Source organism: Bombus bifarius, unplaced genomic scaffold (assembly GCF_011952205.1).
Source record: "Bombus bifarius isolate JDL3187 unplaced genomic scaffold, Bbif_JDL3187 scf7180000008166, whole genome shotgun sequence".
Classification (NCBI taxonomy): Eukaryota; Metazoa; Arthropoda; class Insecta; order Hymenoptera; family Apidae; genus Bombus; species Bombus bifarius.
In genome coordinates this window covers 957585-972211 of record NW_022884488.1, presented here as the reverse complement: position 1 = coordinate 972211, position 14627 = coordinate 957585, and the positions used below count along the sequence as shown (strand labels likewise).

The 14627-nt window shown below is 43.5% G+C and overlaps 1 protein-coding gene across 2 annotated transcripts in view; it reads right to left on the bottom strand.

Annotated features, from left to right (window-relative positions):
* Positions 1-2051: 2051 nt before the first annotated feature.
* The window catches only part of LOC117209163 (protein Tob1-like), a 116441-nt gene continuing 103865 nt past the window's right edge, over positions 2052-14627 (bottom strand). The window contains exons 2-3 of one of the 2 annotated variants that reach the window (XM_033450852.1): positions 9046-9987; positions 2052-8790 (exon numbers count right to left, since the gene is read on the bottom strand). In XM_033450852.1, coding sequence (XP_033306743.1) covers positions 8160-8790; positions 9046-9776 — 1362 coding nt within the window. In that variant the 5' untranslated portion in view covers positions 9777-9987 and the 3' untranslated portion in view covers positions 2052-8159. The remainder of the gene's footprint in view (positions 8791-9045; positions 9988-14627) is intronic. The other variant, XM_033450853.1, reaches the window with a different exon arrangement.

Here is a 14627-nt window from a genome sequence, read left to right as displayed (position 1 = left end):
CATATATACATATATTTGTATATATATGTATATATATACATATTTATAGCTTACATAATGCACACGTAGTAAAGGTAAAACGGTTTTCGTACAAAAATAAAGGAACAAAATCTAAAGCCAACAGAAAATACATCTCGATTACAATAATTCTATATATAATCAATATTAATAATAATAATAATAATAATAATAGTAATAAAAAAAGGATAAGAAGTAGTATAAAGGAAACAGCGGTAGCGGTTGAAAAAGGTACCTATATACAGATATACATATATAGGCGCACAGTGTCTCGCTGTTTGTCTCGCTTGCAGACATCCTCATGCTCACCCACTTGCACCATTTATTCTTTCTCTCTGTTTCTCTCTCTCATACACGCATACATTTTCATTCATATTCGTACGTACACGTATCATTAAATCGTCTCTCGTTCTTCCATTCGATACGAGTGATAACAAGTGTAACACGTCCATAAAAAAGTGGTAAAACGACGATACGGTGGAAAGAACATAGGCGCGCACATATGTAAACCGCCAGCGAACAGAACGAAAAGGAAAACGCGTCGCGTTACGCAAGGGGTTGAGAAACAAGGGATCTGCACCTGAACCGAGAACCGAGAAATTTTCTCGCGCGGTCCTCAGCCACCGGAAATTTCGTTTCACCGCGTTGATCTTTCGTTTCTTCGCATACTCTGGTTGTGCGGTGCTTCGAACGATCGTCGATGCACCGTTCGCGACTAAATTCATCGAAAATTCACGCGATTCGCATCCTTTTATTCGCACACGACGCATACACATGTGTATTCTATCTTTCTCTCATTTCACGCTCTCATCGGTCATTATTCTCACACTATTATCTCTTCTTTCTTCTTGTTTCTTTTTTTTTTTTTTCATTTTCTCCGGCCTCTCTGCCGCTTGTTTCATCCCTCTCTTGCTACGTACGAAACGATGAAGACTGGGGCCTGGGGTGGGGCTTCGGAGAAGGGGCATTTCGTAACAGTTACATTTAGGATGCACTTACACGAGTAACATAGTTGCTTGTTTTTTTGGTTTTTCTTTACCGTTTCGACACCGAGAGTGTGACTTGGGTGGGGTACAAAAAGGTTTCTTTCTTTCTCTCGTTCCTCGTAGATCTCTTCCTGCCCGGAGGGCGTAGCTTTAGAGTCAACATGGCGCGCCGCCCTCCGGTCCCGCAATCGAGGGCTGATCCGTCCATTTCCGGCTCTCCACGAACGTCCAAACGATATTTTCTTCTACATCGATTGAGTCTTGCTTCCTTGTTTAGCTCTCGTGTTTGATAGGTATAGGTATGTTTTCGTTACCGGGTCAGTTGCGACCCCGTGCAGAACCGGTAATCGACGGGCCAGTCCTCTTCGCCACGCTGTAATCGAGGTACAGCTCTACGCGGTATGTGTGTGTATATATAATATATATATAATATATATAATATATAATTATATGTATATAGTTTACATTCAGCAAGTAGTTAAAGTATTGAAAAATATATATGTAATTAATTACAAATCTAATGATCATCCTCTTGTTAATTCATTACTTGGTAGAATAATCGATAGGTTTTTTTTTTTTGGGTCTTTCTTTGTGTTACTCTGTGTGCATGTGTGTGTAAGAGTGGGTCTGTGTTTCTGTGTATATGCTCGTGGGTGTACATGTATGTGCGTGTGCGCGCGCGCGCGTGTGTGTGTGTGTTGCATGTTGTAGCTTCGAGTGTGTCCGATACACAAAACGCATATTTAATATTGTTTTCTTCCATTCAGCTTTTCGTTTTGCTCTACTCTCGCTGTTTTAGCATGAAACGGCTTTCTCTTTTCAACTGTGCCTGGAGATCGTACCACGTTTGCTCACTTCCGCACTGACACGCGTGTGCTAGGCGCCACTGCTGTTCACATCGTTCTCTCTCGCTGTGTGTGTTATTATTCTCCTTTTGTTACTTTTTCCTTTTTTCTCTTTTTTATATTTAGCTTTCGACAGAAAAGAAAAGCCAGAACGAATCGATGATATACCGTTTCGAGTTGCTTTGAATTTTTTTCTGTTCCACTTTTTTCTATTTTTCTCTTTTTTTTTTTTGAGTGATCCTTTTTTTTTTTTAAATTACGCGTGTCAGAGCCACGCACAATTTTCCTATTTTCTTTCTCTCCTTCTGTGTCTCCTCTAGCCAACCTTCCATCGCTTCTCCACTCTATAAATGTATGAATATATATTATATCTAATATTGCAGTGTTCGGTTATCGCTATGACATTAGTTACGTTACCACGATTACTTGTTTCTCCATTTACGGTTAAAAAGACAATATCAATCGCTATAGTTTATAGACACATGATACTTTAAAGAGACAGATTTACCGTTTGTTACGTCTCTCTCGCTCGCGCTCGCTCTCTCGCTCTCTCTCGTTACTTCATGTTATTAATTAATAGTTTACTTTTTTTTATTCTTTTTCGTTTACTTCTTGTGTGTCGTGTACCCGAGTTGCTTCGAACGGTTATTCAGCTGTGTCCTATGTGTGTACGTGTGTATGTTACGTGTCTGTGTGCGTGTGTGTATGTGTTTGTTTATGTATTTAACCTTAACCACTCGTCGTCATTATTTTTTTTCTTTTTTTTTTGTTAACGAATACATCCATTACAGATTATGGAAAACTATGCATAATTTTTTTTTTTGTTTCCTTGCTTACAAAGTGTTTCATTACAATCGTATTGTAATCGTATAATACTATATGTTTATCTTTTGTGTATCTCAATGTATGCTCTATATCAATATCCCATTCTTTTCTCTGCCCTTCTCTTCCTCCTCCCTCTCTACTCATTTTCTTTCAAATATCGCGCGTCACATTAACCGTTCCATCTCTCCATTCGTCCGCCGTTTCGATTCGATTCAGTATCTCTCTCTCTCTCTCTCTCTCTTTCTCACTCCCTTCCGATTCGTTCCTTTTTCCTTTTTTTTTTTTGGTTTTACTAGAAGAGTATACATCGTGTACGTGTGTTTGATTCTTCGCTGAGCTGAGCCTCTCGTCTCAAGCCGAGATCCGCATTTGATTCGCAACTTATTGCAACGCTTGCTTCAACGCCTTTCCTACCCTTTTAAATCCTTCTCGCCACTCCACTCTCCTTCTTTTGATCGTTGAAAAAGGATCGCGACGCCGCGAGACGCAAAGATCGACGACCTAAAAGCGCGACGAATTTGTCTCTCTGGGATCTCCTTTCTTCGGTCGAATCGAGGATATTCTCGCGGGTTTCATGGCGAACCCAATTCGTTCGATTACAAAGATTAGAAAAATAATCGGCGCGAGAAGCTCTCTGCGGTTATCTCTCCGCGTCTCGAGGCTAAATCGTCGATCAATCGATCTTCACGTTCCATCAAAGTTGTTTCTCTCCGCGGAAAACCAACGATCCACATAGTAATCGGACCTACAATTAGATCCGAATACGAAGATGACTTGCGTCTTCCGCAACGAACCAAACCTCGAAAATCGCGATTCCTCACTTCTCTTCCACCTCTTCACTCTTTCAATCGATTTCTCTCGCTCGTTCTCTCTTGCTCTCTCCAATCTCTCTCTCTTTAACAATAGCAGGTACTAGCATAGCTACCACAGTCGTACGTATCGTTAATAGTTACAATTAAGTTTAGATATTACTAAAGGGTACTGATCTCCCGCCTTATCCCCTCATGCCTCTATTCCCCGCGCTTTCTCGCCCCCTCTTTACCCTTGTTAGTTCCGCGGTTAAAAACTTGTTTTTAGCACCCCTCGCGTGGCCGGAAACCTGCCGACTCGCTCGCCGTTTCCATCTTTCGTTCGATATTTCTTCAAATCCCCAAATTTCCAATTGTTCCTAACGCGAAGCTTCAATTTAGCTTCGATCTTGTCATCGATCCTTTTTTCTACATCTTTCCTAGATCTTCTGAGCGACGTGTTACTGAGAAAGAACCACGACTCTTCGATGACACACGTTATCTATCGAAGAATTCTTTTTCTCTCGTGGGAAATCTTGCGTGATTCTCGACGTAACACGCGACTCGAGTGTTAAAGCATCGGATGAAGGTGAACGAAGACATCGATTCGTTTTCAGAGCCGGTCGATCACTACGATATTCGGTCCAAGACGGAACGACCGCGGTACAGGAAGCTGCTGCTTGGCGTCGGTCATACAAAACTGGCTATATAAAAATTCGTACGAAAGAACGACGAAAGTTACGCCTAAAAATTATGCTACTTATACACTTACACGATACAAAGTCACGCTAAGGTTTCGAAACTAGTCTAAGAGAGGACTCGGTTGGACCGAGCTGATCGACCAACGCAAACGTCATCTATCCTCCATCGTTTTATGCTGTTAAGAAAAAAAAAAAAGAGAAAAAAACAGCACACGAGCTAGTCGACAATCTCTGGCCGCGCGTATTCCGTACATTTGTCCCACGACGACAAGATTAAACACTTTGTAATACTTTTAGCACCTAGTGCCCGGCCCGCGGCTCGCGACACCTCCGCCATCGTTGCTGTCGTGCTTTTTCTACGCTGCTCGACGGACGAGAACGACCATGACCCGATCTGACAAGCGATCGAATAAGAAGAAATTATGATTCATCAGGTTAATCTCGAGCGCTGACTTTTGGGTCTGTAATTTGCGGTCTTGCGTTAAACTATTGGACATTTTTTGAAACTTCTTCGCTAGACTTGTTTTATACTGTACGATTTTAGATGTCTTATCGATCAAATGGTTTGACACTGTCCGTTTTTAAATATTTCAGATCATTTATACAAGTGGAATGATGATTTCAGAGTGCCATTAAATATGGTTTTTATTGAGTAATCAACTTATCTTCTACTGGACGTTTTTAGTTATCTCAGATGGTTTGTAAGAGTAGAAGGTCGATTAATCAACTTGTTTTATGCTGGACGCTTTCCGATATTTCAAATGGCTTGTAGAAATAGAGCAGCGATTTCGAGATATTATTTGCTTGTTTAATATGGAATAATGGATTTGCCTTATACTGTGCGTCTTTACATATCTCAGGTTGGTTTGTAGTAAGTACTTCTACTTATTCATTATGCTGTTCAGCGAGCTAAATGTATCATTAATTTTCTTTAAATCGAACAATCAATTTGCCTTCTACATTTAGATATCCAAAAACAGAATTGAAATAATTTCATACATGATCGATCTCTTAAAGATAAACGTACAAAACAGTCTAGCCATGCTTCCTCAATCGCTAGATTTTATCAACTTTTCTCGGTAAACTTATTCGTCAAACGGACAATATAGCGATTTAAAAAAGGTGCGAAATCTATGATACATCGATGAAAACAGTGACTATCCTAGAAAATTGAACTTGTCCCGTATAACGCTCATCGCAAAGAGCCCGCAAGCGTATGAACGCCGTGAGGTGTGTTCGGGGTCACGAGCACGGTCGTGGCACGGCCGTCGAGGACAGTAACAGTGGCCTTTAATAACGTAATCACCTAATTAATCTCGCGAACGCGAACCGGCTGGTTGCTCGCTGCTCCAACCCCTTCACCGTCGTGCCTTTGTTTCCCTTCCGATACGTCCTTTGTCCTCGATCTTCCAACATCGTCAAACCGGAGGCGACTAACCGGAAGTTCAAATAATCGTTTTGCCTCCGCCAGTAGGATCGATATAAGGTATATATATATATATCATATGAATCGAAGGAGAGCCAGAAGCTCGATAGCGGTGGAATTAAGAAAGTTTACGAAAGTTTACAGACGTTTGCTGATGTATCGCGAAGTTTGCTCGCGATCGGATGATGTTGTTCCGTTTCGAGAATCTCAGCGATGTCCGGTTGAACGTCATAGGTGCATAGAATGGGGAAGAGGACGTCACGTTGAAAGGAAATCGCGCCCGGAGAGATTAAACTCGGGACCGGAAGCGGTACGGTTTCATAAGCGGGGCAGCGACGCAACGCGGCCATATTCCCGTTCGTGCGAACACACCGCCACTCTCTATCTCTTTTTCCCTTTCTACCTCTTCCGCTCTCTTCTCTCTCCTTTGCTTTTTTCACTTTTTTTTCTTCTCCTACGCTCTACTGCATTTATTATAAAAATAAAATGTAAAATCGTACCGAGGACGAGTTCTCCGAACGGTATTGGAACCGCGAGCACCATCTGCGTCTCGATCGAGAAAGAATCCCACGGCAGCCGTCTTCGCGTTCTTCGTCGCATTTTAAACCGCTTCTAACAACTTTCCTCTTCGTCTTCCTTTTGTCCTCCTTCTTTTCCTCTATTTGCTCGTTCGCGTATATTTTCTATTCGATCGTTCTTCGTATCGAACAAGAGGAATAAACGGGAAATGCGTGTACGACTACGACGGGGGGTGTTCGTTCGTCGATGGTTCGACAGAGCGGATACAGGCCGTCCCTATACCGTTTCGCGACAACCCGCGAAGTGAGTGCATATTTTGAATATAATACATAGGCTCTACAGATATATTCAATATCAATTCTCCGACTATACCAGTGAAAAAATAAATTATTACACGTTGGTAATATCTGTGTGTACGTGTTGGTGAAGTCGTGCGCGATATTAAGTGTCCGCACACCCCGCCCTCCTGTGTCTTTTGCACGGACGCGTGATGCACGCGTGTGTGTATCCTGTGTCTCTGTGTAATATGTGTGTATGCGATCGTGAGTGTCGCCAGCGCGCCACCAGCCAGGCGGGGCGTTCCGTGTGGTTGAATGTAGACGTTATGTGTTGTGTAAGTGTGTAGATCGCCAGGTAAAATGTTTCGGGATTGAGTGTGCCCATTGCGTGTGAATCTGGCCCGTGTGAAATTTTACGCACGCTGTTGCACGTTTCTGTGTGTATGTGTATGTCTCTTGGCTCTTTCGCTGTCCCAGGTATGGGCGCTTGGCGCATCGTTCGACATTTTATATTTTTCTCTTTCTTCTTTTCTACCTCTCTGAAACCCCGAACAAAAATCACGAATTGGTCTCTCTGTGTGATCTATATAGAGTTACGTGTACATTCTGTTCTCGACAATTTTATTTTTCCAGCTTGTTTCAAAATGGCCCGCCCAGTAGATTAAACGAGACACACAGGGAGCAGCCATTCATCGAACGGACGCCCAGCGCCATCTCAATCGGTGTCCATGGTGTCCGTATTGTTGTTTTACAGTTACAGAATATTAGATACACGCGGTTTTCTATTACGTTAGTCGGTTGCAAAGTTCGCGTTCGCGAGTCCCATCGCTTTGAACAGTTCTTCTTCCTCTTTGTTCCTCCACCATTCCTCTCCTATGAACGTCTTGCACGCACGCATCAGCACACAGGCGCACCGAATTCGAATCCCTCTATACACGCTCTGTATAATCTCACTCTCATTCTCTCGCACGTTCTCTCTTTCCTTTCTCTCTCTCTCTCTCTCTCTCTCTCTCTCTCTCTCTCTATTTCGCACTCTCCCGCTTACGTTCTCTCGTTCTCATTATCCGTCTATCACGCGAATAGTCTCGTCGTCTTGACCCGCGCGCGCGTCGACCCGGTGCCTCTTCCTCAGTGCTGATTGCGTCCTTTCCGCCAAAGGTATCTCTTTTCTTCCGCTCCCTGTCTCCCTGCCTTAATCTACACGCTGATCATACATATACTATTGGCTGTCCATCGTACGAGAGAGTATCGCGTAAGAATCCTCTCTCGGCCATCCGGAATAGGATCGAATGAGAAAACAGGAGTCGATGAGTTTTGGATAGTTCCTCGATGAAAAATTCATCACCGTCAGAGTATCACGACGAAGATGTTTAAGAGGACCGATCTGTTAAGGATTTGGCTATGTAGAGGTAACATGGCAGCTTCCGGTTGGATGCTCCTTTTGCCAGAGAGAGACAGAGTGGGAACTATTTAGTGGGTGAGCAGGAATCTCGACGGCATCGTCCGCTGCGTGCGCGAGAAGCCCTCCAATCAGATGGTGCAAGCGAAATCGGGTTTGTGTATGTGTGTTAGGGTTACGGAACCTAGACTCTGGACGACGTCTCGACGCATGAGGGAGAGACTGGAACGTTGTCATGATGACCAGGAACGGTTACAATCGACCCGGTCTCTCAGACGATCCTCCGACTGTCCTCCTGCCTGTCCGGCGAAGCAACAGAGGAGCAGGCGCGAATCGAGTCGCGCCAGTCGCTCGGTCTTCACTCGCGCGGGGTATTAGTTAGCTACGAGGAGATGCTGGTATTGGCTGGCCGGATACGGCGCCACAGAGCCGAGGCCAAAGTTGTTCAGACCCTCGACAAGCGCTGTTTTATCCTGTTGCTGACCAGACCCATTCACGTTGCTATTCGTCGCGGCTGAGCCAACCGGGCCGAGATTGCCGGCGCTCTGCGAGTTCCCATTGCTGCCTGCAGCGTTGCTGGTTCCGTTCACGCTGCCACCGTAGAACTGGTGGCCAGCGATCGTCGTTGGATCAAGGTAAGATGACGGGAAGTTCACGCCTGTGTATAGATCAGCGGAGAGGTAACCACCGTGGCTGGACGAATCGAAGATGTTGCGGTGAGGAAATTGAGGATGATACGCGGCTGGACCGTGCTGGAAGAAATACGCGCTTGGGTCTGCGTGTTGTTGACCGGCACCAGTCACTAAGCTTCCTGGTGACAGGCTGCGACTCCGAGGAGAACTCTGCGACACTGGCAAGCCACCAGCACCAGCCTGCTGCTGCTGTTGCTGTTGTTGCTGCTGTTGTTGCTGCTGCTGTTGGTGCTGTTGGTGATGATGATGATGATGGATCTGTTGCTGCATGGCACGTTGCTTGATGTAATTCGAGAACTCGGTGGGGGACATCCTGAAATTATACGATTACACATAGTTCAGTTGTACGATCGGTAGATTGGTTACGCGAATTGTGGCTAGGGTTGCTGTCGGGATGCTGATCTTTGGATTGAACGATACACGGAGACACTGAGACTGTGACCGTGAATTCTCATCACATATGTTAAAATTGAAAGTTAAAAAGAGAGTCAAATAAAATGTCAAATTCACCTCAACATCCACAACATTCAACTCAATCCCCAAAAAGATACACCAGTAATCAACTAACCTGTTCGCCCGTTTGCTGCTGGTTTTCAGTTTGGTGCTACCAAACTTGGTCTGCGCGAATGTGGCGGTGGTGAATGTGAGCGGTGCGGTAGTTCGTGGGATGAAAGCCGGGACGGGACTAGGCGAGCCCTTGAACGAGCTGGTGATAGGCGTCGGCGAAGGTGCCGACGAGGAACCGGACCCATGACCACTTTGCTGATTATTTGACGATCCATTGCTCGCATTGCTTCCGAGCGAGCTTGGGAAGGGCGACGTGGACTTGGGGCTGAGACTGAGCCCACCCAAGGAAGTGCCTACGGCTTCGATAGGCCTGAAGCACTGAGCCTCGGGATTGAAGGTCTTGGTAACTTCTCGATCGGCCGAGCTCTCGTCGTGTGGATCTCCGGTTTCAGAGTAGAGGATCTTCACCGCGTTCATTTCGCCAATTCGATAGCTCACCTCTCCGGGATCGACCCAGATGGCCAACTCGGCTGGTAGGTTCTCCAAGATATCCTGAATAGGCACGCCGCTCTCCTTGGCTGCCCGTTCCAAAACCGGATCCACTGGGTCGCCAGTCTTCAGACATCTGAACGCTGATCCTTTGAACGGTTTCTCCGGGTACCAGTGACCCTTGAACTTGTCCTTCAGCGCCTTTTCCAGTTCCTCGCCGAAGATATTGACTCGCCGTCGCGGCAGCTTATTGTAGAGGTACGATATCACGAAGTTGAGCGCCACCTGCACCTCCATGTGCATCTTGCCCTTTGCTGGGAGAATCTTCGGGCTGTTGCTGGTACTCGCAGCCGCGGAATAGTACTCAGCACGTCCGCACGATCGGCCGTTTTGCCGCCGACGCCTCGCGACTCCTTGATGATGCGCCACTGGACGACAGCAACGTCGACAGTGGCGTTGAAGATTTAGATCTGGTGTTGGGTGATTGTTCGACGATTCTCTCGGATTCACGAGACTGTAAAGAGAAATGTTACCTTCTTTAAAAATTTTGTACGTATCGTAAGAAAAGAACTTTTATATTATTAACTTCGACTTTAAGTTTTTAAGTCTTTCAATCGATGGACACGTCGTTTTTCAACAGTGATAGTGATGTTCAAAAATATTTGATAATAATGGTTTGTAGAGAAGCTGAGACGCTAATTTGTAAAGACAGAAGTTAACACGTTCGCTACAGATAAAATATTTTTAGCAACGTATTTTAATAATTTTTAGAGTTACGAAGCAGTTGATGATACGAGATGATTTACAACAAAATTAATTAAAATCCTAATAATTTCTCCCAAGAAACAAAACATTTCGTTTCCTGTATAATAATTTAATACGTTTATCAATCTTATCAATCATATCCTAAATTCTTGAACTTGTTTCTAAACAAATATCCTAATAATTATACATCGTACTGCAATCTATCATTTGTGACAGTATCGTAAACAATTCCAAAAGCGTAACAGCCTGTAACCAGCTTCCAGGAAGAAAAAGTCACGTATAAAAATTCACGACTCACGCACAAAGGAGCTCTTTCTATCGAGCGTTCGAGTGATTTTCAATAAGTGCAAAATCAAATTAAAAGAGTGCCGGGACGAGTATCTTCGAAAGGTGGTCGCTTTTACCACGGCTGGGCCTGCGTTATCGGCTCCTTTTCACGATCGCGCATTGATACGGAACGCCGCTTCCGGTTACTCGGCCCGCTCTTTCATCCTCTCAACAGAACGTCGAACGAGAGCCAATCGTTCCCGTATTCGCATAATGCCCTTCCAGGCTCTCTGCGCCTCGCGACAAAGCCCTCTTTTATCTGAATTCTCACCCTTTCTCGCTTTATCTGCTCGGTAATTTGGAACTCGTTTACGTGCCAAGAGAATCTTAATGATTGGCTTGGATAGAGTAGAAACGTCTTTCCCGTGAGTGATTTTGAAGAATTTTAACTAGTTTGATCGAAGATGATGATAAGTTAGAAATTCGCAGATGGTGTTGCAAAGATTCAAGATATTTATGCATTTACGGGAAACTTGAAAGTGCGAAATTCACATAACGCGTATATCTAAAATGAGAAAATATGTAAAATATCTAATGCGGTAACACTAGTTCCAATACTTGCCAATTGAAACAAATCTTCACAAAATGAATTTCCAAGAGCTATCTGAGAGTAACGATACGAACACACGTACATTCCGTCAACTCAGCACCGATTCATTACCCTAAAACTTCGCTTTCGACTATCTTAGATTTCCCCTGCCAACATCTATCTACGACATTGAACGTATCCACCAAAAACCCATCCACTCGGCGAAGTTCCGTCTAGTCACAATCAGTTCCGTGTCTACATCCGACAAAAATGCTCGAGAACAGGGACACTCAGACAGCGTAACTTCCTCAAGATCCTCATTTCCGCTCGGGCTGTCAGGTTAAAAGTCGCCCGAGAAACTCGCCAAGACTCGAAGAAGAGCCAAACTGTCCCTTCGAGAGACCGATTTGAAACGCGTCCACTCTCTTGCAACTCTCGTGAACGCTCGACATCGTATCGAGAGGAATATTCAGCTTGGCCGCCCGATTACCGTGAAACGAACGCCGATAAAAAGGGTTGCCCTTACTGCCGTGGCCGAGTGGACATCTTCCACGGTAGCATCTCGTCGCAATTGCGGAAGTTGCTCTCTGAACCTGAACGGCATCGAGAGGGAAAGCCGTTCCTTTTGCTGCCTGCCCTCTTTGTCCTCCTTTTCCCTCACTTCTAGCCACTTCCTGCGTTTCTTTCCCCTCTTTCCACCCTTTGTATCCATTCCGCTCCCTTTGTTTCCCGTTATAAGTCAGTCTGTTCTTCCTTCACTCTACTCTTCACCGTTTCATCACGAGCATCGTCTAGGAGTCGCGCTCCTATTCGCTTCTTGAGAATCGCTGGACGACCATCGAGGATCTTCTACGGTATGTCTTTCGGGTCTGTCTCTAGAAACTCGATTCCGACACGCCGATGTTCCTCCTTCTTTCATGACATAAGGAAGAAAGGGAGAGAGCAAGCAGGAGTTTCTAAGGAATTCACTGGACCGGCTGCCATTTTGTTACGGTGGACGACGGAACGTTCGTAGCATTGATACTTTTACATTTTCCTTCTTTCTCTTTTTCTTTTTATCCTCTTACAGCTCTTTTCGGATTCAGAATCGTGAAACATAGGTATAGTTGGTACTTTGCTTAGAAACGGATCGTAGAATTACAGTTCTCTCTTTTTTTTTTAATTAATCGTGAAGCGGTATGTTACTCTCGTCAAAAACTGAAGCAACACATATTATTTTTATTCTGATCTTCGTACGTCTGTCAATCACCATCGAAACTTTTTCCAACGCACCGTACGCATTTCTAAACCTAAAAGCGTTTCTCAACGTTGGAAAATCGAAATTTATAAGCGTGAATTTTTATTCGCCTCGATGTATTCGCTTAGTATATTACAGTAATATTACCAGGCAGCGTTTATGTCTATAAAATGTAATTCAAGGATGAAAGGATAAACTGATTTTTTTTTACTTTGTTTTCCCCTCTCATAACAGCACCACAGAGGTACAGGGGTGAATTTTGTCCCTTCTAGCCGAAACGCAGCTGCAGACAACGCGGGACCATGGGTATTTTTTCAATTACGCGACTACAGACCGTCTTTGTGGTTAGTGCGCGGCTAGTTCGCACCCCCTGTTTGCGGTCTAAGCGTGAAAAAATACCCAGCCACCACGGGCGTTTTATCAGCGAATAAATAACCGGCGCTGTTTAAATTTTCCGCCGGAAGTCGCGAACACTCGCGTTGCGGCGAGGGGAATGAAAATGTTCAAGAGCAGACAAATTTCTTCATCTATCAAAGGCGAATTTCGCATTAACACGATATTCTATTTACAATCCCCTTTGTAGTCAACACAATTTGTTAAATTTTAGCTTTTAAAACTGTAAAAGGGAATTTCAATAATTTGATTTATATCTTTTTTCGTCGTTGTTTTCCATTTACAATGGATGGACGATGTTAAAATTTCCAGCCAAATTGTAGTCGTATTTCGGCATAAGTTATAAATATATTAATAAAATTTATTCTGCCAAGTTTTTGCAATATTATATTTTATATAATGTACTACATGCTATATATACTTGTACGGTAGATTTTTACTCGAGGAAATTTTTTGTTCTGACTGCATAATAAAATTACGGTTTGACACTACTTTTCCTTGGTAATTTCTATAATATATCGTAAACCAACATGTTTTCAAAATAATTCTATTCAAGTATGAATTTCTGCGATAAATTGATATATGTATTTAATATAATTGCTTATAAGGAATAAGAAACGTGTATGCAATTTTCAAGTCTATATTCTGCTCTATAGAGGATTAATAGCGCGTGGATCAGTATGCGGACGAATCAAAGTTGAATAGGATGTGAATGAATTGAACACATACACTTCATTCTCGTTTGGCATTGACGTTACAATTTAGGGTTTGTACAACCTTTACACACGACTACTTGCACAAATTAGCCGGCTTGATTTATGTAACTCGTTCACAATGCGCTGGACCATGTTTGTTTCCGTTCTCATGCACGTTACTTTTAATTTCCATCGATGCTTTCTTTCCATTCAACGTAACAAACAATCGTATAATTCTATCATAAATTTTTACTTTGGAACTGAAATATATAAAACATTGAAATACTGAAAAAAAAGAAGAAACAAAGGCTTCGAAATGTTTCATCAATTTTCATGTAAATGTACAATTTTTGTTTCGATACTAAAAAATTCAATATACAAAAATATTAAATACCATCCACTTCAAAACACTACATCAATTTTCCTACGCTACTATACAATATAATATCATTTTCTTTTAGTATGTATACAAACAATCAAATAATTTCATAATAAACTGACTTTTCTTCCAAAACTAAAACACCGAAAGTATACGGATATTTGAAAGACGACCGCTTTAAAGCACTACATCGATCTTTCTGATCTCCTAATTCGTTCAGCATTGACAACAAACCAAATACACAAACTTCTGTAATAATTCGTAACAGTATAATTTTTCTTCCAAAACTAAAACACCGAAAGTGCAAAAACATTCTAAAATCAGCCACTTGAAACAGCTACATCGCTCGCTACAACTCTGCGTTCTACAATTTCCAACTCTTTCACCATCAGCTAGCTCTCTTCCAGGCGAGCGCGCAACAAAATTACCAAAACCATCTCCGGCAAGTAGCCCCCATCTTTCTCGGGGCGAGTATCTTTCGAAACGCGACAGAGCTCATTCCTCAAGAGCCGTCGATACTTGCCAAGAAACGGAAGTGGAGTCTGAAACGCCTCTACCTATACACCATCTCTCCCCTCACGGAATTTCCCCTTTCGTTTCCAACCCCCACCGCGGCCGAGTCACCGTCCGAAGGGAAAATGTTTTCGTTTCAGCCAGCTCCTCTGGCAGCCAGTGGCTGGATATGTAGGTTAACCCCGCTGCACCCTTTCTGCCTCCAGTAGTACTACACGACGACAGGGTTGCCGGTGGTATTGATCCCGACCAGGGTTGCCGGAAGGTTCTCAAGTTAAAAATACACGGCCTTGCGAGTCGTGCGGCAACCAGGCGT